The sequence below is a fragment of the Petaurus breviceps genome, unplaced genomic scaffold (assembly GCF_028583685.1).
Source record: "Petaurus breviceps papuanus isolate PSGF00001 unplaced genomic scaffold, PetGlider_PUasm1.0 131, whole genome shotgun sequence".
In the NCBI taxonomy this organism is placed as follows: domain Eukaryota; kingdom Metazoa; phylum Chordata; class Mammalia; order Diprotodontia; family Petauridae; genus Petaurus; species Petaurus breviceps.
The window spans coordinates 2,245,466-2,268,504 of record NW_027185674.1 but is presented as its reverse complement, the minus strand read 5'-3'; the positions used below and the strand labels follow the sequence as shown (position 1 = coordinate 2,268,504).

General features: G+C 36.7%; 1 protein-coding gene across 2 annotated transcripts in view; it reads right to left on the bottom strand.

The window, feature by feature from the left end:
* The window catches only part of DYM (dymeclin), a 622,931-nt gene that overhangs the window by 520,378 nt on the left and 79,514 nt on the right, over positions 1-23,039 (bottom strand). For both annotated transcript variants that reach the window (XM_069104416.1, XM_069104414.1), the window contains exon 5: positions 18,158-18,291. In XM_069104416.1, coding sequence (XP_068960517.1) covers positions 18,158-18,291 — 134 coding nt within the window. The remainder of the gene's footprint in view (positions 1-18,157; positions 18,292-23,039) is intronic.

The following is a 23,039-nucleotide window of genomic DNA, read 5'->3' as shown; positions in this document are numbered from 1 at the left end:
AGGAAGGAAGGAAGGAAGGAAGGAAGGAAGGAAGGAAGGAAGGAAGGTTGGTTCTGTCTATGCTCCAAGTCCATCAGACAGCATGCTTCATCGTGAATCCATTGAACTGTGGTTGGTTATTGTGTTGCTCAGAGAAACTAAGTATTTCAAAGTTTATCTTTATAGAACATTCCTTATTCTAAGTTTATTGTCATCTTAGAAATAGTTCTCCTAATTTTTCTCACATTGTTTTGCATCAGTTCATACATGTCCTCCCAGGTTTTTCTGAAGCCATGTCCTTATGCTATTCCTGAACTGATAAGCATTCCTTCGGTTTCCAATTCTTTGCTAATACAAAACAAACTTAGAAATATTTTTGTACACGGGGACCTTTTCTTCTTTCACTGATCTCTTTGGTGTAGCTGGACCAGTTCACAGCTTACAGAGTTAGTTTTCAAGTGATATTTTTGTATCTTCCCCTGCCTAACACTGTGCAATAATAGCCCTTCAGCTAGATTGTATCTAAGGTCCCTCCAGCTCTAAATCTACACTCCTATAGTCTTCATTGGGCAAGGAAGCAAACATTACCAAAAAAGGTAAGAGGGGAAAAAAAAGAGAAAAATAGAAAGGAAATGGGAGAAATAATTATGTGCTGATTATATAAATAAGTAATAAATTATCATTGAAATGAACTGAATTATATCACTCACAATAAAACTCTACATTTCCATCTTCATTAATCCTTTTAGTGAATTTTTTCAATATGGACATTAAAAAAAAAGCAGGCTAACAAAGGCAAAATATTGCCTTTCTCCAAGCCCATTAAAAACTCTCAAGCTATCATCTCATTTCTCACTTTCTCTTCAATATCAAACTTTGTGAAAAAGGAGTCCACATCCAGAGTTTCCACTTACTCTCATCTATTTACCCTCAACCACTTGCAATCTGGTTTCTATCATCACCACTTAACTCTGGAAGCTGCTCCACCCAAAGTCAACAAATGACCATTAATAGTGAATTTCAAAAGTCTTTTTTCCTTAGTTTTCATCTTCCATGACCTCTCTGAAGTATTTGATATTCTTTCTTTCTGGACACCTTCTCTCTTTACTTCCAAGACACCACACACTCCCCTGGTTCTACTAGTATTTGAATTGCACTTTCCCTGATTCTTCATTTGCTTTCCAACCTCTTAATATGGATTGTCTTCAAGAATCTGTCCTTAGCCCACTTTCCTCTGTTTATCATCTCTACTTTGATAATCTCATTTACTGCCACAACTTCAACTATAACTTTTGTAAAAATTACTTCCCAAAATATACCTCCAACCCTGACCTGAATTCCAGAACCAAATTTCTATTATCTTCACCTGAATGCCATAAATGCCTCAAACTCAACATGTTCAAACCAAGTCTACTGTATTTCTCCCAAAACCCACTCCTCCTTTTGACTTCATCATTTCCGTCAGTGGCACAACTATTTACTTATGTCCCATGTTCTCTCCCCAATCTCCTGTATCCAAATCATTACTGAGCCCTGTTGTTTCCACCTCCATGATATCTCTGTCCATTTCTCTCCCACTACCTCTAATAAGGACCTTAATATTATTATCCACCTCTGCTAACACAATACACTCTTCCCTTCCAAATCATTCTTCACACAGCTTCCAAACTAATCTTGCAGGTATATAATCTTTCCCTTCAACCTGAATACAATTGTCATACCAATATATAGGTGTGTTCATGTTACTGCTATACACAAAACTCTCCAATGATCTCTTATTGTCTACAAATTAAATTTCTAACTCCTTCATCTGGCATTCAAGGATTCATAATTGGGCCACCTTGACTATCTAGTCTTATATCACACTATTCCACCCCCTATAATCTATGTTCCAGACAAACTGAATGACTAGCCATCCCTTCTACCACCCTCGTATCTTTCTACCTCCATGCCTTTGCTTACATGGTTCCCACTGCCCAGAGAACCCTACCCAACTCTACTTCCAACTTGCTGAATTCCTGTTGATCCTTTAAAGTCCAACTGAAATGCCACTTCCATGAAGCCTTCCTTGATCCTTCATTTTAGATGGTAATGATCTTAGAGAAACAGGTGATACATGGCATTTTGTTTGTACCTTTCTTGTGCCATTATTTTGTTAATATTTGTATGTCACGTTTTCCTACGAGGCTCATGAGTTAAGGGACCTTGTTTCAGTTAATCTTTGTATTTTCTCCAGCACTTTAAAATTCAAGTATGGAAACATATCCATCCAACTTTCTATTTTTCATTGCTGCTTCCTGACCACCCATTCTCACATTACTCATCTTCTGCTCAGAACACAGAAACTGACTAGTAAGCTGCAATACTGCCAGGGCCAACATCAGGCTTCTGGGGTTCACTAGGTAATAGAGCTAGAATAGATTAAAAAAAATAATAGGTAAAATGGCCTGGGAAGGAGGGACCATACCCCTCTCTACTCCTGTAATGTTTCATTCATAGTTTCACTAAAGACCAACTGATGTTCTCAGATGCTAGCATCATTCCTAGATTAATGGCTTTTCTTCTGATGAGAAAAAAATATAAGTAACAGGAGTAAACAATAATATCAAGGGATTCAACTTTCCTTGGTCCCTTTTCCTATCTAATATCTATTCTGCTATTTTAAAAAATTCTATTCTTCCTTTACAGTATTCCTTTACTCATTCTCTTCTCTGCAGGAATGTTACCAGGAATATAACTAAAGAAAAATGGCACTCATTGCAAACAAAAGTCAGCATAAACACAGGCAGTGGATAAGCAGCTGAGCCTAGCATCAAGAAGACCGGAGTCCAAACACAGCCTCAGACACTTACTATCTGTGTGACTATATTAACCTCTGTTCACCTCTTTCCTCAACTGCAAAATGGAGATAATAACAGCATCTACTTCATAGGATTGTGAGGATCAAATAAAATTATATTCGTTATTCGTAAAAAGCACTTAGTACAGTGTCTGGAACATAGTAGTTGCTTTATAGATGCTTCCATCCCTAGGACCTCTATATTTATGTGCCATTTTACAAGGTGAACCAAAAATTCATTATTATATCAACATGTGCACATATATTACAAAAGGGCAATGCCCCTCAAAGAAAAAGTAATCAATACAACACTAGCTGCCTCTGTGATAAAAGACATACCAGAGTCTACTGTCACTTTACAGAAGAATATAAGTAATCCCATTTCTCATAAAACTTTGCATAAGAAAAATCAAAGTGCTTCTAATAATGCACTACTAATGCCTACAGGGTGTCCCAAAAATCTGGACATAGGAAATCTCATTAACTATGCTTATTTTCAAGAAATGAAGTGAATGAAATTTTTAACAACATTTTATTTAATTCGTATAAAATTTTAGCCATGACAATTTCATATGGAATAAAAGCTTTCATTAGCTATTGGGGACTATTTTCCATATTAATGAGATTAATTTAATTTAATTAATAGATTTCCTATGTGTCTCCTATGTCTTCCTATGAAGTCTCATTTATGCTAATTTAATAAAATACTGATGAAAATTTCATTCATTTCATTTCTTGAAAATATGCATAATTAATGAGATTTCCTCTGTGTCCAGACTTTAGGGACAATATATACATATTGTTTCCCAGCTTATGCTCAAAACAAAAATAGTACTCCTGAAACTTGACTTGGGGACTGCTTAGTCCCAAGGATGTTAGACTTCAACATCCAGTCTGCTTGGGCACACACTACTGGTCACACGATCTCCTGTCTTCTCGACCTCCAACAACTCTCACTCTGCTCCTTTTCTCTTGTCCAACAGGGACCTGAGCCCTTCATCTCTGGTTGTTTCCATTACTTAATAGGGATGTTGTGGACACAACCACTGAAAATCTGAGATCATCTAGTACATGTTGTTGTTGTTTATACATTATTTTTCAGTCGTTTCCAACTTTTCATGACCCCATTTTGGGTTTTCTTGGCAAAGATATGGGAGTGGTCTTGCCATTTCCTTCTCCAGCTCACTTTACAGATGAGGAAACTGAGGCAAACACGGTTAACATAACTAGTAAGTCTTGGAGGCTGGATTTGGACTCAGGAAGACAAGTCTTCCCAACTACAGGTCCAGCACACTATCCATTGTGCCATCCAGCATCCATTCTATTATATAGGAAAATCTTAAAATTTCTATTTAAAAATTTAAGGACTCAAGTAAATGTAAGATTTTCATTATGTGGGGGGGATTGGTTTTGGTTTTGGTTATTTTAAGATCTATGCCACATCACTGTTGACCTTGCAACGATTTCAATACACATAATAATTTAAAATATCTGAAATAAAAACCAGTGTCAATGAAGGAAGGTTTTATTAGAACATGATTTAAATATTATCCTTATAGTTATACCAAAGGATAGTTATATAGGTAAGAATACTATACCAAGGTCTTTCTACTACTTTCAATATTAATTTTTTCTTTTATAAGGTTTCAAAGACATATTTTACATGAAATTCCATGATACCCAAAGAGTTTGTTAACAAAGGAGATATAACACAATGGAAAAAGCCTTAGCTCAAGTCAGAGAATGTGAGGTCAGATCCTGCTTGTGATGTTTATTGCATGTGTGACCTTGAACAAGTCTCCCTTGGCTTCAGTTCCCCCATCTGTAAAATACAGCAGCAGAACTATATACAGAAGTAAGGGAAGGGAATAAGCATTTATATTGCACCTACTATGTGCCAGACAGTGCTCAGAGTGTTTTTTACAAAGACTAACTCATTTCATATATGTATATGTGTGTGTGTGTGTATATATATATATATATATATATATATCCTCTAAACTTTCCTTTAGTTCTAAGTCTATGGCCCTACATATCGAGACTGATTTTTTTTAAACAAACTTCCTTTTTTTCTTTTCTTTTTCTTTTTATTGTTTTTTGGAGGGGGAAGGCAGGGTAATTGGGGTTAAGTGACTTGCCCTAGGTGACATGGCTAGTCAGTGTTAAGTGTCTGAGGGCGAATTTGAACTCAGGTTCTCCTGACTCCATTGTCAGTGCTCTATTCACTGAGCCACCTAGTCCTCACCCCCCCCTTAAACAAACTTCCTAAAAAGTGGCAGTGTATCTGTCCCTTAGGATATAATAGCCTATTCTTTGAGCTAAGTCAAAATAAAAGGAGCAATCGCCTTTTAAGTTTTGTATGAATAGCACAAATTCACATTTAACCAGGATCACAACTGCTTAGCAAAAGCATAATAATACAGTAACTACTACCATAAACACCAGGGTGTGAGTTCATTTTCACCAGGTTCTAGCTTCTCACACATGACTAAAGCTTGGTATTTTCTAAGGTGTGAAAAGCCTGAACCAAGTACTATACTGGGCAAGAGAAGTTGAGGAAGAGAAGGCAAAAGCATCTTCGGAAAAACTTATTTGCCCTAGAGGATCAAGTCAGTGGAACTCCTTTAAAATCATAAGGTAAAAATTTGTTGAGGAAACATCTGTTCACGCTCGAGCACTATTTCTCAACTATCCCACTGGACGAAATAAGTGACATTTGAAAGATTTAGGAGATATGACAATCTACCATGAGTGTTCTGCATGAGCTATGCAGTGCTGTCAGCTAGCTATGAAAGGAAAATGTTATATGATGAAATTCAGAACTCAAAAAACCCACTCTATGATCAACTTTCCTGAAGTTTCTATGACACCAGGAGAGTAATGGCCAAGCAAGCTGCAGGTCCATATGAAGTGAGACTCTTTCCCAAAATCTTTTCACATTACTGTCAGAGATCAGTCTGGGAAGGGCATTCGAGGTAAGGAAGGTCCCTGTCAGTCACTGTTTCTTGTTAACTGTGCCAGATGACAGTCCTTCATACTGAATGGCCATTTCACCACAATGAGAGCCTTGAGCCCTTTTACTAGTTAGACTACTGGTGCTAAATTGAACTGCTTAGAGTATTTGCAGCCAACATTAAATGTCAAAATACAACCATTGGGGGAGAAACTCTATCTCCTTCTATACAATTTCCACCTGACTAAAGTCAAACCTAGCTTTATTAATACAATGATAATAATGACAATGGACAATAAGAAAAGATATTGGTGATAGCAGTGGTTCTGGCGTGAAAAAGGACGTGAAATGGAAGAAGATATGGCAAAGAAGAGGAGGAAACCGAGGCTATCTTCTTCTTAGCATGCCTGCATATGATATTTAAGCTCCCACTTCCCAGACTCAGGGACTCAACATCGATCGTCAGAGAAGAGTAAAAGAGAAATACCGAGGAGGCCAAGCCATAAATCTCAGGAGCTAATTCGTTTTGGAATCAATTATCAATTATCTATTAGAATTGGTTACTACAAAGTTCAGTTAGCTTCCAATGAACATGAAGAACAATGGCCCACTAATTTTCCCTTAGTATACCCTCACTGTTCCCCATAAAATTTAGAGAGATGATGAATGTAAAGAAAAATCCTCAAGTAAAGATACTCAGGACTAATTTGCAACTATGTCCAAAGGGCTATAAAACTGTGCATACCCTTTGATCCAACAATACCACTGCGAAGTCTATATTCCAAAGATATTAAAAAAAGAAAAAGGACCTATTTGTACAAAAATATTTATAGCAGCTCTTTTTGTAGTGGCTAAAAATTAGAAATCAAGAAGATGCCCATCACAGGGCAGCTAGACGGTGCAGTGAATAGAGCATCAGCCCTGGAGTCAGGAGGACCTGAGTTCAAATCCAGCCTCAGACTCTTAACACATTAGCCTTGTGACCTTGGCCAAGTCACTTAACCCCCACTGCCCTGCCTTCCCCCCTCCAAAAAGCAACAATAACTATATATATATACCCATCAATTGGGTAATGGCTAAACAAGCTGTGGTTTATAATTCAGATGGAATATTATTGTGCCATCAGAAATGACAAGCAGAATGGTTTCCAAAAACCTGGAAAGACTTACATAAACTGATGCAAAATGAAGTAAGCAGAATGAGGACAATGTTGTACACAGTAACAGCAATATTGTTCAATGAAGAACAGTGAGCAACTTAGCTATTCTCAGCAATACAATGATCTCTAATGATGAAGCATGCTGTCTGCCTCCAGAGAAAGAGCTGACAGTTCGAATATAGACTGAAGCATGCTACTTTTCACTTTTTTCTTTCATTCTTTATCTTTTATCTGACTCTTCTAATACAAAGTGACTAATATTATTTATTATATTATTCAGTCTACTGTCAAATTTTGTGGCTTCTATATCTAAAACATGTTTTACATTTGATTCCTTCTATTCATACAGCTACCACTGAGGTCAGGCCTTACCACCTCTCACCTAGACTACCAGACTGGCCTCCTAATTGGTCTCCCTGCCTCAGGTTTCTCTCTCTCAATCCAAGCTCCACACAACCGTCAAAGCAATTTTTCTAAAGCACAGGACTGAATACATCCCTCCCATACTCAACAGACTTCACAGGATCCCTGCTTCCTTTAAGATAAAACATAAACTCCTCTGTTTGGCTTTTAAAACCCTTCATAATCTGACTCACCTTATCTTGCCAGCCTAATTATTATGAGTTACTTCCCTTCTTGCATCCTACAGTCCAGCCAAACTTGTCTTCTATGTGTTCCTCCAATACAGCACTCCACCTCCTATCTCCATGACTCTTTACTAGCTCTCATTCATATCCAGAAGGCAGTCAGTCCCTCCTCAGCTCCACTTCTTAGAAACCTAAGCTTCACTCAAAGCTCAGCTCAAGCCAATTTCTATTTAAGGTACTTCTTGATTCCCACCGCTTTTGTTACCAACACCACTCCCCAAATTAAGTTGAATTCATTTTGCATATATTGTATATACGTATGTTTGCTCAAAGAGAATGTAAGCCCCTTGAGGAAAAGGATTATTCATTTTTGTTTTTATAATTTAGCAATTAATACAGTGCCAGGCAAATAGATGTTTAATATATGTTTACCAATAAATCTATTTTCAGTTGACATCAGAGACAGGATTGCTGAAGTAAGCAGAACAAGGACAATGCTGTACAGTTTATATATTATATCATATCATATTATATTATTATTTATTTATTTCCCCTTCATTTGACACTAATAGGGCCAACTGTCACACTGAGCTATAAATCCCCATCCTTCTCTCTCAGTGGTATCAGGGCTGGGAAGGGGAAAAAAAACCATGATTCACAGAAAACCCCTTTCTTGTGTTCTACTCAAAGACTCTGAAAAGAAAAAATTTAGAGGAAATGAAAAAAGTAGATTCTTCTGGGGCTTGTTCTGTTTTGTAAGCAGGTCAAAAGAGCTCTAATATTCAATACAGTTTTATTTATTGTTTTAAGTGTGGAGATAAATAATCCTGGGTTTTGCAAGGTTCTATCAGTGGAGTACAAGCTCTAATAAATCCTAATAAACTTGAATTATGGATACGTTAAATTGTCTGTTCAAAGAGCATGAAGAGATGAAAAGGGTGTAGAGGGGAACAAGACCTCAGTAAATCACCTGTTAGGGTACGGAAGGTTTTGATGATCTAGTGAATACAGGAAGAACCCATAACGATGAAATCATAGATACTTGTACTAAAGGATTTGGAAGGGCAGGGGGGTCTATTTGCTTGTCTGTTTGTTTTTCTAAGCTTGTTTGCTTTATGGTATGTGAAATCATTAGTAGTATTTAAAAAAATCATTTTAAAGGGTTTTGTGGCAGGGATTCCAGTGGTCAAATTTCAACCAACTGTATTCTGGATTTCGGTTATACGTTCATAGTTCATTGATAGTCATGACATTCTTACATTAGTATCTGTTCCACTAGAAATACTAGCAATATTTCTCCAAATACTAATATCCAAGGTGATTACAACACAATTATAGATAATAGATTTTGGATTGATTAGGGATAAAGTACATCATATGTATCTACTATGCATACTGTATTACCAAGCTACCTGATACTTGGAGCAAATCAATTTGCTCAGTTGTACACATGGACTGATGCGCAACTCTCATAGATGACACTAGCAATGTAACAAAAATGTAAATCTGGACCCACAAAGCACTTGAAGTTATCAGTCATCTGCTTTGTGCTATTCCTTATAATAATGCTATTTGGGAAAACAGAAGAGCTACTATTTCTTTGGCATTCACAATAGTACCAAAGCAAAACATAGCTGTAATAAACCAATATAAATTGCAATACAGCATGTTGATTATGAGTTAAACATGAAACTGGCATTTGGAATATCTTAAATAATCTTTTAAAGTCAACTACAGTGCAGCATGGATAGGGGGTAGTATTTGAGGGGGATGAATAAGAGACATTTTCTAATATTAGTTTTTATATAAAAATCACACATTTTGAATGCCAGAAAATGTGTGACAGGAGGAGAGTTATTTGGAGATGAGTTGCATATTTTTGCAGAGAAGATTTTGGTGAAACAAACATCCAGGGGATATAATTTTCAAATACATGGGGTTCAATTTTCAAACATTAGCCAGGTCACAAAAATTCCATTTGCCAATATACTGCACTCTCCTTTTGTAATCAAAGCATCAAAAGTTATATACATTCTTCCAACTTAGACTCAAAATACCTATATCATAATCATTGGAAAATACTGCTTTAAAAAAAGCTAATAAATAATGATGGTGCAAGAATGCAGTCAATGTTAATGATATAAACATGAGTGATATATCTCTTCCATCTAATAACTGGTAATAATTATATAGTTAAGATTTACAAAGTACTTTCCCCACAATAAGGCATGCAATGTAGTTACCACCATTTTACAGATGAAGAAACTGGAGTTTGCCAACAATCACCCAGTCTCTAAACATTACAACTAGGATTCAAACCCATATCACCTAATTTCAATGTCAGTGCATACTGCATAACTCTCTCTGTAATTCCCACCCGCAATGAGATAAGGTTTATAAGACATTTTGAAGAGCTGAACTTTTTGAAGAATTTCTTGGCTAACTTGGTCACTGGACATAAATGCCTTGGATAAATACATCAATAAAATGTACAAATGAAAACGCTATTCTCTGAATTGCTACCATAACTACGTTAGGAAGCATATTATTGACAGCGGAAAACTGAGCTATATTTGGGGATATCTTGGAGGATCTCAGCTCCCCTGCCTCGCAGTTTATTGGATTTGTTTTGATAGGAGGAAAGAGAAAAAGGTTGAGTTTGGTACCTTTTCATGTGGTATTGTAATAAGAAAAGATAAGAAAAATGTACCCTTTTTTTCTTAAGAGCAGATTAGAAGGGAGAGAGAGGGAGAGACGCAAATTTAGTATGTTTTTGGTTCCTGTTAAAACAATAAATGTATCGGGGGCCAAGAAATGGCTTTTTGATTGTTAAGTATTAGAAAAATAATATCTACTATTGTACTGTAACTATGGACAAACTAATGGTCTCACCCTTTGAGGAGGACAGCTGAGTTTTGCTTCCTATGACCTCTTCACTCCCAGGGTAGCTTTTAAGTTGACCTTGACTGAATTTGGCTGGGTGCCTTCTCAATGCCAGAATCTACACGATGCAAAAGGAGCTGCTCAAAAGTAGCCAGGATGGAATAATAGGAAGGAATTCTTGGCCCACAATGGAACTGAAAAGTCACTTCCCTTGGGAAGCAAAAGTCCCTTGTAAACATTTTCATCACAGGAAATACACATATAACACCCTCCAGATACCTGGGGATCTCACCATTGTAAATGGGAAGGGGAAAAACACTATACACACCCACTCATATTTAAAGTTGCTTTTCAATCTTTTAACACCTATGTTTATTTTTTTTACTACTTGCAGAACTATAAAAATATGTTGACAAAAAATTCTCATATTATATGCTTTGAAACTAAAAGATTCATCTGATATTGCCACAATTTATTAGGCAAATAATTTTTAATACCCATACAACATTCTTTTCTCCACTAAAGCTCTTGGCCCTGGAGTCCAAATCTGGTATTACGTCACTCAAAATTCCACAAGAAAAAAAGAATTTTCTAAAGAATAACACTGGCAATAAAAAAAAAATGTGTGAATGAATATACTAATTTGACTTAATATTTTTACAAGCACTGATAATCAAAGAATCTGAGGTAAAAAAAGAGCCTTAATATCCATATACTACAACAATATCTGAAGAAATTTCCTCTGTAGTAAACCCAACAATGCAAACTAGTTAGGGGTGGCTTAATGCCCCAGTATATCAGGCCTTTGTGTTCCCATCCCATTTATGACATTCTTACAAACCAACCAGCCTCTCCAATGTTGCTCCACCTAATGTCACATTTTGGTAGAACCAATTAACAGCACCAGATCCATTTACCCTGACAAAAAGAGAAGGGGCTTCATAATTGTTCATGACTCCTAGGAATACTTTTCTACATTTTTGAACTACTAAGTTAATTTTTTTTAAATGAACTTGAATTTTTAAATGAGCAGTTGGGCAAACACGGGCAAATCACTTGACCTCCCTGGACCTCAGTTTCCTCATCAGTAATAATGAGGGAGTCTGTTTAGCTGAGCTGTCTCTACAGAACCTTGAAAATTCTAACATTCCTATTTACTAGTACTAATGAAGTTATGATTATAATCACCACTATTCAGGCATAATATGAATAAAAGGCAAGTGAACAGTTTCCAAGGTTTTTTTTTTTTCTGTTTTCATTACACTGTTTCCTCTGGGCTCTCCTCTTGAACTCATCTAATCACTCCTTCTCAGCCTTCTTGGCTGGATTCCTATCACACCTCTTAACCGACGTTTACCTTGTCTCTTCCTTCTCTATTATCTTACTTGGTAACATGGAATCTCATGGGTTTAAGTATTAGCTTCTTGCAAATGACTCCCAAATCTATATAATAGTCAGCATTGGATGAATACATGAACACAATATACAAATTATGATGCTATTCTCTGAAGTGCTACTGTAGCTACGTAAGCAAGTATATCTTTAAATAAGAGAAAATTAAACTATATTCAAGGAGATCTCCTTCTGAGCTCCATTACTGCATCACCAATTTCCCTTTGAATATTTGGAATTGGATGTCCCATAGACATCTCAAAGTCAATATCTGCAATACAGAACTCATTATCTTTCCCAATCCCAACTCCACCCCCCTTCCACCCTTGCCTTGTGGACTTCCCCATATCTACTAAGAGAGAGCCATACTTCTAGATACCTAAGTTCACTACTTCAATGCCATCTTCAACTCCTGACCCCACATATTAAATCAATCATCAGTCCTACCTCCACAGCATCCATTCCCTTTCTCTCCACTTGTATACAGCACCACCCTAATTCAAGACTCATTATCTCCCACCTTGGCAATATTGCAATAGCCTAAAATTGGTCCCCTTGTTCTAAGTCTCTCCCCATTTCAATCCATACTCCACACTGATGTCAAAGTGATTTTGCTAAAGTGGAGGTCTAACCACGTCAATTCCCTTCCTCAACAGCCTCCAGGGACTCTCTATCACCCCTGAGACCAAACAGAAACTCCTCAGTTTGGCAATGAAATCTCTTCACAGATGGCACTCATTTTCTTCCTCTGCACCTTTGGCCTGGTCATGCCCAGAATGTATTTCCTCCTCATCTTCATCTCTTAGAACATCCAGTTCTCTCTCAAGACTCAAGTGCCATCTTCTACACAAAGCCCTTTCTAGTACTTGCAAATATTAGAGCCTTGTTCTTTTACCTTATATATATTCTGCAGATATCCTGTGTGTGATGTATGTACACATGTGTCTCATCCAAAAAATGCAAGAGCCCTGAGCAAAACGACTGTTTTGCTTCTGTCTCTGTATTCCCACTACCTAACACAGTTCTTGGCAAATAGTGGGTCTTTAATAAATGCTTTTTAATGATTATTTTAAAACTATGATATGCTACCTATGTGAATATTCATATTCATCAGAGAAATTTGGAAACTGAAAGATACATAGTTGACAATCTTAATGAAAGCAGGTTTTTAAAAAGAAAATACTTATATGGTAAACTATGTACATTAGAAGCCTCATTTATCTAGAATAAAAAATGAACATAAGTGAATTCTGCAATCACCAAAGTTTTGCACATATCCATCTTTTTATTATCTTTAATATTTGAGGTAGAAATGTGTAAAAAAAAAATAAATTTCCCTCTGAAGGTGAGTTGAAGAAGAGGCTAATCACACTGCCTGCAAAAGCAAACAGAAATAAAACATACCTCCCCCCCTTTATATATATATATATATATATTTTTTTTTTTTTTTTTTGCTTTTTGGAGGGCAATTGGGGTTAAGGGACTTGCCCAAAGTCACACGGCTAGTAAGTGTATGAGGTGTGGGAGGTCAGATTTGAACTCAGGTCCTCCTGACTCCAGGGCACTGCTCTATTCACTGCGCCACCTAGCCACCCCCTCTTTATAGAGTTCAGGAACTATGAGTGTAAAACACTGCATATAATGTCAAACTTTTTAATTTCTTAATTTTGCTTAACTTTTTTTCCCTCTTATTTGTTCTTTGTTAGAAGAGATTGTTCTCTGGGAAGGTATGGAGAAGTGCTACACTAGGAAATGTGGATGATGTAAAACAAAATACAGCAATAAAATTTCACTTAAAAAAATTTCCTTGGTCCTGTGCCCTCTATCTATGTATACTTGTAAACATATATACACACATTCACATACAAGGGATGATACTTAAAAGGTGAAATTAGGAGGTGAGAGAGGAATATAATGAGAGGAGATGGGGAGAGACAGAATGGGGTGAACTATCTCATATAGAAGAGGCAAGGGAAAAGGGTTACAATGGAGGGGAAGAATAGGAAGGCCAAAGGGAATGAGTCAACCTTATTCTCATTGAATTTGGCTCAGGGAGGGAATGAAATACACACTAAATAGCGTATCTCACCCTACAGGAGAATAGGGGGGAAGGGGATGAGAGGGGGGATGATGGAAGGGAGGGCAGGCTGGGAGGGAGGGAAGTTGGAAGCACCCACTTTTGAAAAGGGACAGGATTAAAGTAGAGAATAGAACAAGTGGGTGGTGGGATAGGAGGGAGGGAAATATAGTCAGTCTTTTACAATATATCTACTATGTTATTGTTTTGCATTAGCCACACATGTACAACCTATACGGAACTGCTTATCTTCCCAGTAAAGGTGGGTGACAAGGGAGGAAGGGAATTAATCTAGAATTCAAAGTTTTAAAATCAAATGTTTAAAATTATATATATATATATACTATTATTAATACTATTTTACATGTAATTGGGAAATAAGATATACAAGCACTGGGGCATAAAGATCCACTATGCCCTACTGGAAAAGTCGAAGGGGTTATGGGAGAAGATATGGGAGAGAGCAGATTGGACGAGGGGATATCCTGTGGGACTGCTATTTTGGGGTGGTGGATAGGGGAAAAACGGAGAGAAAATTTGTAACTCAAAACTGATGGAAATTAACGATGTAAACCAGAAGTTAATAAAGCATTTGAAAAATGAAAAAAAAAATTTCCTTGGCTTCTTAAAAGACTATGATCAGCATATTTACCATTTTTCTAGTGATATAGGGTCATCATTATCATTCTTCTTTTCTTTTCCTGAACATAAAGGGATGTACTGAGGGACTGCTGCAATATATTGGACACTTGAGATCTGCACTAAATAGCCTGGAACTATTGCGCTTTTATTGCCACTTTTTTTATTGTACACTTTTCATTATTTACATGCTTCCCCCACTAACATCCTATCCTAATACTTCTTGGTGCGAAGATGACAAAGCCATGAGTACTGAGAGATCCTACTAAACTCATAAGATTTTGAGTTGCAGATGCAGCCCAGAGGACCACCTTAGCCCAGTACAGAAAAGTTCATAACCACAAGGTTGATCACCAGAAACTACCTTTTTCTGTAGCTACTGCAGTTTATGAAGACCATTTACTTAGGCAATAAAGAGTCATGATCTGCATTGATGGAGAATGTTAGTGTACAGCACTTAGCACAGTGCCTGACATACAGTAGACATTTAATAACTGCTTATGAGTGTGTTTTCTTCTAATCCAGCCTACTTCAAATCTGCTACAGACCAGGAAACCAAAAACCAAGATTGTATAAACACACAATAAATAAAGATCTCTCCTATCATTAAGGTATATGGACTTTGTAACACTCATTTTTGTTGTAGTGTAGTATAATGAAAAAAAACAAACCACTGGATCTGCTGAACTCTACCATATCAGACTGCATGTGGAATACTGTGTTCATTCCTGTGTGCTATATATGAAGATGGATTTTGATCAATTTGAAAGTGTCCAGAAGAAGATGATCAGATTACAAAGGGTGGGAGACTACGCCATATAAGAGCTGGATGAAGGAACTGGGTATGTCAGCCTGAAAATGAAAAGACTTAAGAAACATCATAGTTGCTTTCAAGTACGTGAAGGGCAACATGTCATGTGAAAACAGAGCAAGTTTGATTTGCCTGAGAACTGAGCACAGTATCTCACAGGTGGCTATTTCTGCACCCCCAGAGAACTAGGAGGTAAAACTAGGAGCAGTGGGTGAAAGTTGGAGAGGGCCAGATTTCAACTGGATGGGGAAAAGAAAAGTTCCTAACAATCAAGGCATTGCAAAAGTGGAATAAGCTGCCCCTTACCAGAAATCTTCAAGTGTCAGTCCCCTCATACCTTAGAAGGTGGTTTAATGAGTTGACGACCATTTAGTGTTGAGATTAATAAAAAGAGTTGTCATTATTATTATTATATTAATAAAAATATACTTTACCATTCTAAGCATACTATGCATTTAGCTATAGTGGTCATGCTAATTCTCTCCATATTTAATAATCATAGAATTCTAGAGCAGGAAGAATTTATTTTCTTCTTTTGGGTCAGTACTAGAGAGGAATCTGAATTTTACTGTCCCCAAAATGATAGGAAAATATTTCCTAATGTTAATTAATAACAGTTTATATCTGCATAGCAATTTAAGGTTTGCAAAGTACTTTCCTTAAGATATCTCATTTCAGTCTAACAACATTCCTTTCAAGAAAGGTGTAATTATTATCCATGTAATTCACTCACCTATTTATAAGCATTTGTTAAGTACTTACTTTATGCCTTACAATGGGGATAAAAATGCAAAAAACAAAACAGTCTCTGCCATCAAAGCACTTACATTAGATAACATGTAAAAATGTAAATGCAAAATAGATACAACTGGGCACTAGTGACTGGCATTTCCATCAACTGGGCACTAATGACTGGCAATAGTTGTACCTGAGCCACACTTTGGAGGAAGTTGGGGATTCAAAGAGGTAGAGGTGAGGAAAGGTTTCATTCTAGGCATGGATGACAATCTGTGAAAAGGCAAAGACGGAAGATGAAAGTTGGTATGTGGAGAGCAGCAAGCCGGGAAGCAGAGCTGGAATGTATGATACGTGAAGGAGAAAACAATAGCCTGGAAAGGTAAGCTAGAGGCAGACTGTAAAGTGCTCTGGAGGTCAAACTGAAGAGTCTGCATTTTATCCTACAGGCAAGATGGGGCCATTGCAGTTTCTTGAACAAGGAGTAACCCAGAGAGACTGGAGGGAGGGAGACAAATTAGAAGACTCTGAGCACTAGAACTACAGTGGTGAACACGTGGATGGGGGATGGGGCGTTTTGTTTTGTTTTTTAGATGACAAAAATGAGGCCCCTAACTACAGGGTCATATAACTACTGTCTGGGCAGTTTGTGAACCCAAGGACTCTAGTCACCATCCAACATTGATTCTCAAGTCAAAGAATTTCAAAAATTATTTACTGAGCATCTAAAATTTCCCATTCCTTATGCTTCAGCACTTCAGATACCTGTGAATTCATCAATGTAGACACTCCCTTCAACATCACAGAATGAAAATTCTCTGTGCATCAGTACATATTCTTCATCCCCAGTATGAGAGTGATGACACATGGCACTTAGCTAGGATCATATATTCATACTTCACTGAAGCCTCTCTCTCAGGAAGACCTGCCAACATTTGGACTCCTCTGGCACACTTTAATAAAGTTAAACAAATATTTGGGAGAAGCTCTACAGACAAAAACCTTTGTACTTTAGATTCATAATATCTGTACCTTATTTTAAAATCTAATACTTTTAAAAATCTAATATCACTTTAAAGAGATGTAACTACTCAATAGTAGTACTCTATTATTAGCAACCTAGAAAATTAAAGTAACATTTGGCAGATTCCTAAAGTGATTTTTAATCATAGCTTCTTCTGTCAAATATTAAGTTCTATTTTTTCAGAATATAAAAGAATTATTTCCCAGAAAAACCTACTTGCAATATAAAGCAATATTTCTTACTCTTTGGGATAAAGATGGGAAACAGAAGGAAAAGTAACAGAGAATTGAAAAAGAAGAAATGTAAGTTCCTAATCTGATCTCAGGCAACAGGTTTTCATTTCAGCAAAAAAGAAAAAATATTTTTCTTTTGATGGGGTTTGTACCCAAACATGAAAGCTTCTATTTCAATATTAAATCCAGGAAGATGAGAGAGAGAGAGAGACAGACAGACAGACAGACAGACAGACAGAGATACACATATGAGTTTATGAAGCAGACTCACAGAAGAAGCAAAGAAAAATGAAGGCAGCCTTAATGTTGAAAAGCAATTTAACCCCTTTCTGGGATTTCCAGTGAAGAGAAGGGCAAGGCTTGACACTGATTCAAAACCCTACAATCCACAACTGGCCAGAAATTCAAGTTCCCCTTGGCTTGATGACAATCAATCAATCACCCTCCCCATTCAAGGATTTCATTATACAAACATACACCCACCTACAATCTCTTTCTCCCTTCCCTACTAAATATATTTAAGTTTCAGGAAGGAAAAAATAAAACCATATGTCATACTCACAAAAAGGTGAGGACTTAATGTGATGGAGTACTCCCTAATAAATGAAATAAATGCCATCCATATTAGCTAAGTCCTAAAGGAAGTTTAGCAAGGCTGATGTTGTAAAAGGAGGGAAAGGTGTAGAATGCAGATGTTGTGGGGGAAAGGAATAGAGAGCATATGCAGGACTCAATGGATAGGAAGAAAACCTGTTCAGCCGCCGCCCCCTGCAGCGCGGCGCTTTTCTTTCTCACGGATGCCTTGTGGATCCGCGTGCTTCCTATCGCTCACAAGGCAATACTTACGGTAAGTGACTGGAGATTCTTCTTCATAAGTGAAGTGAAGCTGTATTTCCTCCTCGGGCATCTGACAGACGAACACTTTCAGCAAACAAGAAATGAGAAACAAAGCGTTGTGGGCCTGCCAAATAAAGAGGTGGCTACAAAGAAAAAGAGAAAAAACCCACAAGAATCAATGCTTAGTTTAGGGGCAAAACCATCTTATGTCTATTCCCTGAGTTCTTCTCCCCCTGTCAAGCACCATGCCTGCTCTGCTGATGTCTTGGGACACATATGTCCCTATTAATTACATTTATTAATTATAATATAAGGCCAACGTATGATACCTGTTACGTAGAATCATAATTTTGCAACTGACATGAGATAATATGAGTTTTCAAAAATGATTCAAAGTCCAATCAGTCTTTAGTGACCCCTGGGAAAAAGCTTACTCTTTTGTTTTTGATTCTTTAATTGTTCCACAATGTACAACTTTTCAGCAAAAGCAGTGAACAGGTGAGCACATATAATAAAAACCTAAGAGAGCATATAAAAATGATCACATTATAAAAACAATTCAAGCTCAAAATGAAGTCCTAGACTGAGTATATTAATCGTTACTTAATTAAGTCAGACTTTTACAACCCAAAGCAAAAACTCAGAAGTCCAGTTGTTTTGTTTGTTTTTAAGTGTCACTAAAGTAGTCCCTAAACAGTCAGTAACAACAGAAACAGTTGATTAGAGTTCAAGGCCTAAAGATTACAACTGAGATCAGACAATTCATGGATCAGAAAAAGAAAGGTTCTTGGCACAAAGGCCAAGAAATAAAAAAAGGATGCAGAGGAGAGAACAATAGGTAAAAGTGAAGAGAAGAATACAGCCAACCGCAGAGACAGCAAAAGAAGCGACGATGCACAGAAGCAACAGCAAGTGTAGCAGCAGCAATAAGAAACTAAGAGAAGCCTGGCAAACAGCAGAACTTTGTCACTAGAGAAAAAGAGAGTGATTTTTTTAAAAACTTCAGTCAGGTTCGAAGGTGGGAGGTATGCACATATACGCACCCATGTGTGTACACACACAGACACCCCCTCAGGACATTCACATCTCTCTTTCTAGCTCTTCTTTCTCCACTTACTGAAATTCTACTTTTAGATTCTGCTCACATCATCTCCTCTATGAAAAGTCTTCTCTATTCACCCCTAGTTGCAAACTCTCTCTTCCTTCTTTGAATTCTTTAGCTCATTGTTTTTTCTAGTCTTATGGGTTTATACCATAGTCTGCCTGGTATTGACATCATTTGCATATGCCTTTCTCCCAATTAGCAGATAATCAGTAACTATAAATGTCAGCAATTCTGGAAGGCATCACTATGCTATAAATGATTATCAGTCACCCAACCCTCTGCAGTCTTTTGGGGTGAGGAGGATGATTTTTTAAAAAGACAAGGTTTTCACTTCTGTAATCTCATACACCATCAATACATTCAAGCAGCAGTATACTTTAAGCACAGAAACCAAGACAGTGCAGCTTTCAAAGGGGGTCTGTATAATAATAAATGAAGTTCCAATACAGAAGAAGATTCTTACATGTACAACACTGAATATGTGAATAAAACAAACAAAAAAAAGCAGCCATTCCATATAATTTCACATAATTCCACATAATTCCTAAAGTACTCAAATGAAATGCAAAAAAAAAAAAAATAGGAAACAAGAAAGAAGAAAAAAAACAACTGTCCTAATCTTGAGAAAAAAAGAATTCTGTCCACAACTTGAAAAGCTCAACACAGGAAAATAATGATAGCTACAATATGTCCATATGTTAGCAAATTTCAAGATGCTCAAATTCTCTGTAGATTATGTACCAACTAAAGGCACTTGAGCATCACTACATGGCAGGTCCCCTGCTCAACCTGGAACCCTGGACAGTGCTTTATAAGAGTGAATCTCTGTGAAGAAATTAAAGAAGACTTGTATGAATTGATACTAAGCAAAATTAGCAGAGCCAGCTAAACAATTTTTTTAAATGAACATAATAACATAAAAGAAAACAACACTGAAAGGCTTCTGAACCTTGATTAATAACATGTCTAATCATGACTTCAGAAGACTGATGGTGAAACATGCCTCTCACCCCTCAGCAGAGATGGTATACTACAGATGCAGGATGATGCAGGTGTTGACTTGGTTTGCTTGACTGTATTTATTTGTTACAAAGGAAGATGGTGGAGGGAGGGAGGAATGGGGGGGGGGGTAGGCACTGTAAAGTAACAACATATTAAAAAAAGAAAGAAGAAAAAAATCAAAACATTTTAAAAGAAAGAGAAAAAATGCAGCTGACTAAGCAGTTTATATTTGCAGTTTTTTTTGCAGGCTTTTATTTTTGAAAATGAGGCAGAGCATTAGAATGCTAACTATAGCTGGCAAAAATAATCAGCAAATTGCAGTGTCGTGCTAATGAAAACTGTGTCTTTTTCAGAGGACTCATTTCTGGACATGGTATATCCACACAAGAGTTTTATAATGCTGACAAAACTGGTCTACAATGGTAACATCTGCCAATTTCTACTCTCACAGGTAATACTAAGTTAAGTCCTCCTAGATTTAAAGAGAATAACTGGTGATGCATATTTCTATGAAATGGAAGTGATGAGAAATTTTGATCAGTCTGGAGTTCTAATGTTAAATAATTATAAATCTTATGCTGATGAAAGGTTAGTGTCTGGTAACATTTTTACCATTTTCTTTCCTGACAATGTTACCTCACTGATCTAGCATATGGGTGTTCAAAATATGAAATGTTAACACAGAAGAGATTTATGAGAAAATTGCAAGGCTTTCATGGTTGCTATAACATTAAAGGTGTAATTTTTAATGTTGACTTTACCTGGAATTGTGGAAAAAAATAAAAAATTCAGGAAAGATTAGAAAAAACTGCACCTGGAAATCAAGTTGGCAGAAGTATTTTCTTCTCTGTGATTCTGTGAATTTGTAAGCTTTGGAGTAAATGTTCCCCAACCACTCAATCAGAAATTTTTGAAATGGTAAATAATACTGCACACCTTCTCATTCTAGCAACAAATAGTGTGAGATGGACGACTGAGTACAAACTGAAAAAGAGGTGCCAGTGTCCAGTTTGTTAGTGAGCCAGAAATAATAGGTCATCTTTTGAGTAACAATGTTAAGTCAAAAATACTGATAGTGTGGGGTGGCTAGGTGGCGCAGTGAATAGAGCACCGGCGCTGGCGTCTGGAGGATCTGAGTTCAAATCCGGCCTCAGACACTTAACACAAATACTAGCCATGTGACGTTGGGCAAGTCACTTAACCCCAATTGCCCTCCAAAAAAGCAAAAAAAAAAATTTAAAAATTCTGATAGTAATAGGAAAGAAAAAGGTCTTCTGGGAAGGTAAGATGATCACTTGGGAGAAGCTGTATTGGTCTTTAGATCAACAGTGAATTTTGCAGAAAAATAATTAGAAAGCATGCAGCTGGGTATGCTTCATTTCAGCTTTTTAAGAAAAAATCAAGGGGCGGCTAGGTGGCACAGTGAATAGAGCACTGGCCCTGAAGTCAGGAGGACCTGAGTTCAAATCTGACCTTAGACACAACATAAAAACTAGCTGTGTGACCTTGGACAAGTCACTTAACCCCAATTGCCCTCCCAAAAAAAGAAAAAGGCAAATTACCAAAAATATGAGATGACATAAGGGTTTTTGTAAATAAAGCTGGCTATCCAGTACCTTCATGGTATCAGAACCTAAAAATCTAGGTCCCACATCACCTCAGTTAGCACAACTATAGCTACAAAATAACTACAAATTGGTTTTTATTATGATAACACTCTGTCACTAAGACAACTATAAGAAATCAAGAAAGCATATTATTTTTAAAGTATTTCCTTCAAAAAGAGTTAAAATATCCATTTCTTAGGAAAGGGTTAAATTTCAGTTATATTAAATATTCATTTGTCTGGACTGTTTCATTTCTTCTCAGTATTGGATAATGGAGGGATTACTTTATCATGAATAAGGTCTCATTAATTAGTATGAAAAGTGTGTTACTACTTTAAAGAGTTTCCTTTTATGTCCATTAAGAAGTATTGTCGGGCAGCTAGGTGGCACAGTGAGTAAAGTGCTGGCCCCGGAGTCAAGAGGACCCGAGTTCGGTTCCAGCCTCAGACACTTAACACCCACACAAAAACACTAGCCATGTAACCTTGGGCAAGTTACTTAACCCCAATTGCCCTCCAAAAGGCAAAAAAAAAAGTATCGTCAGACTTTATATTTTACAGGATTTATACAGTTGGGAATATATATAAAATTAAACAGAAGTAGCATTCCCAGATAAGTATGTTAAATACAAATCAATAAATTAGACCGCTGACAAAAAATGTTTATTTTATACAGACAAGTATAGGTATATTTGAGGCCTTAACACTCTCTAAAACATAGCCTAATTTTTATGAGTTCCTTAAGACCTTCTATATGAGACTTTCCATAATTCCTGTCATTCTCTATAATCTGCCCACAAAAAACAATCAATAACAATGCCCTAAAAAAGTTCGGTTTCTGAACCTTCCAGGGTACAGTTCTCTTAATACGGCATCTGACAAAGTATAAGTGGGTTTAGTTAATAATTTTAAAATGATACTGCTACAAGACATAAACTACCACTTTGCTGTTTGGTTTGTCTTCTTAAATACAAGAGGCACCTTCCTTAACCTTCTAAATTCAACAGAAAATGTAAATAAAGAAAAGATAAATGACCCAATGTGAAAGAAAACATGGAAGCAGATTTGAGTTACTATCCAATTTTGAATTTTATTAAAACAAAATCAATCCAGATACGACAATGGCAAATTACAAAACTCCAAATGTCATAAATGTTACTATTAAATCTACTACCTAA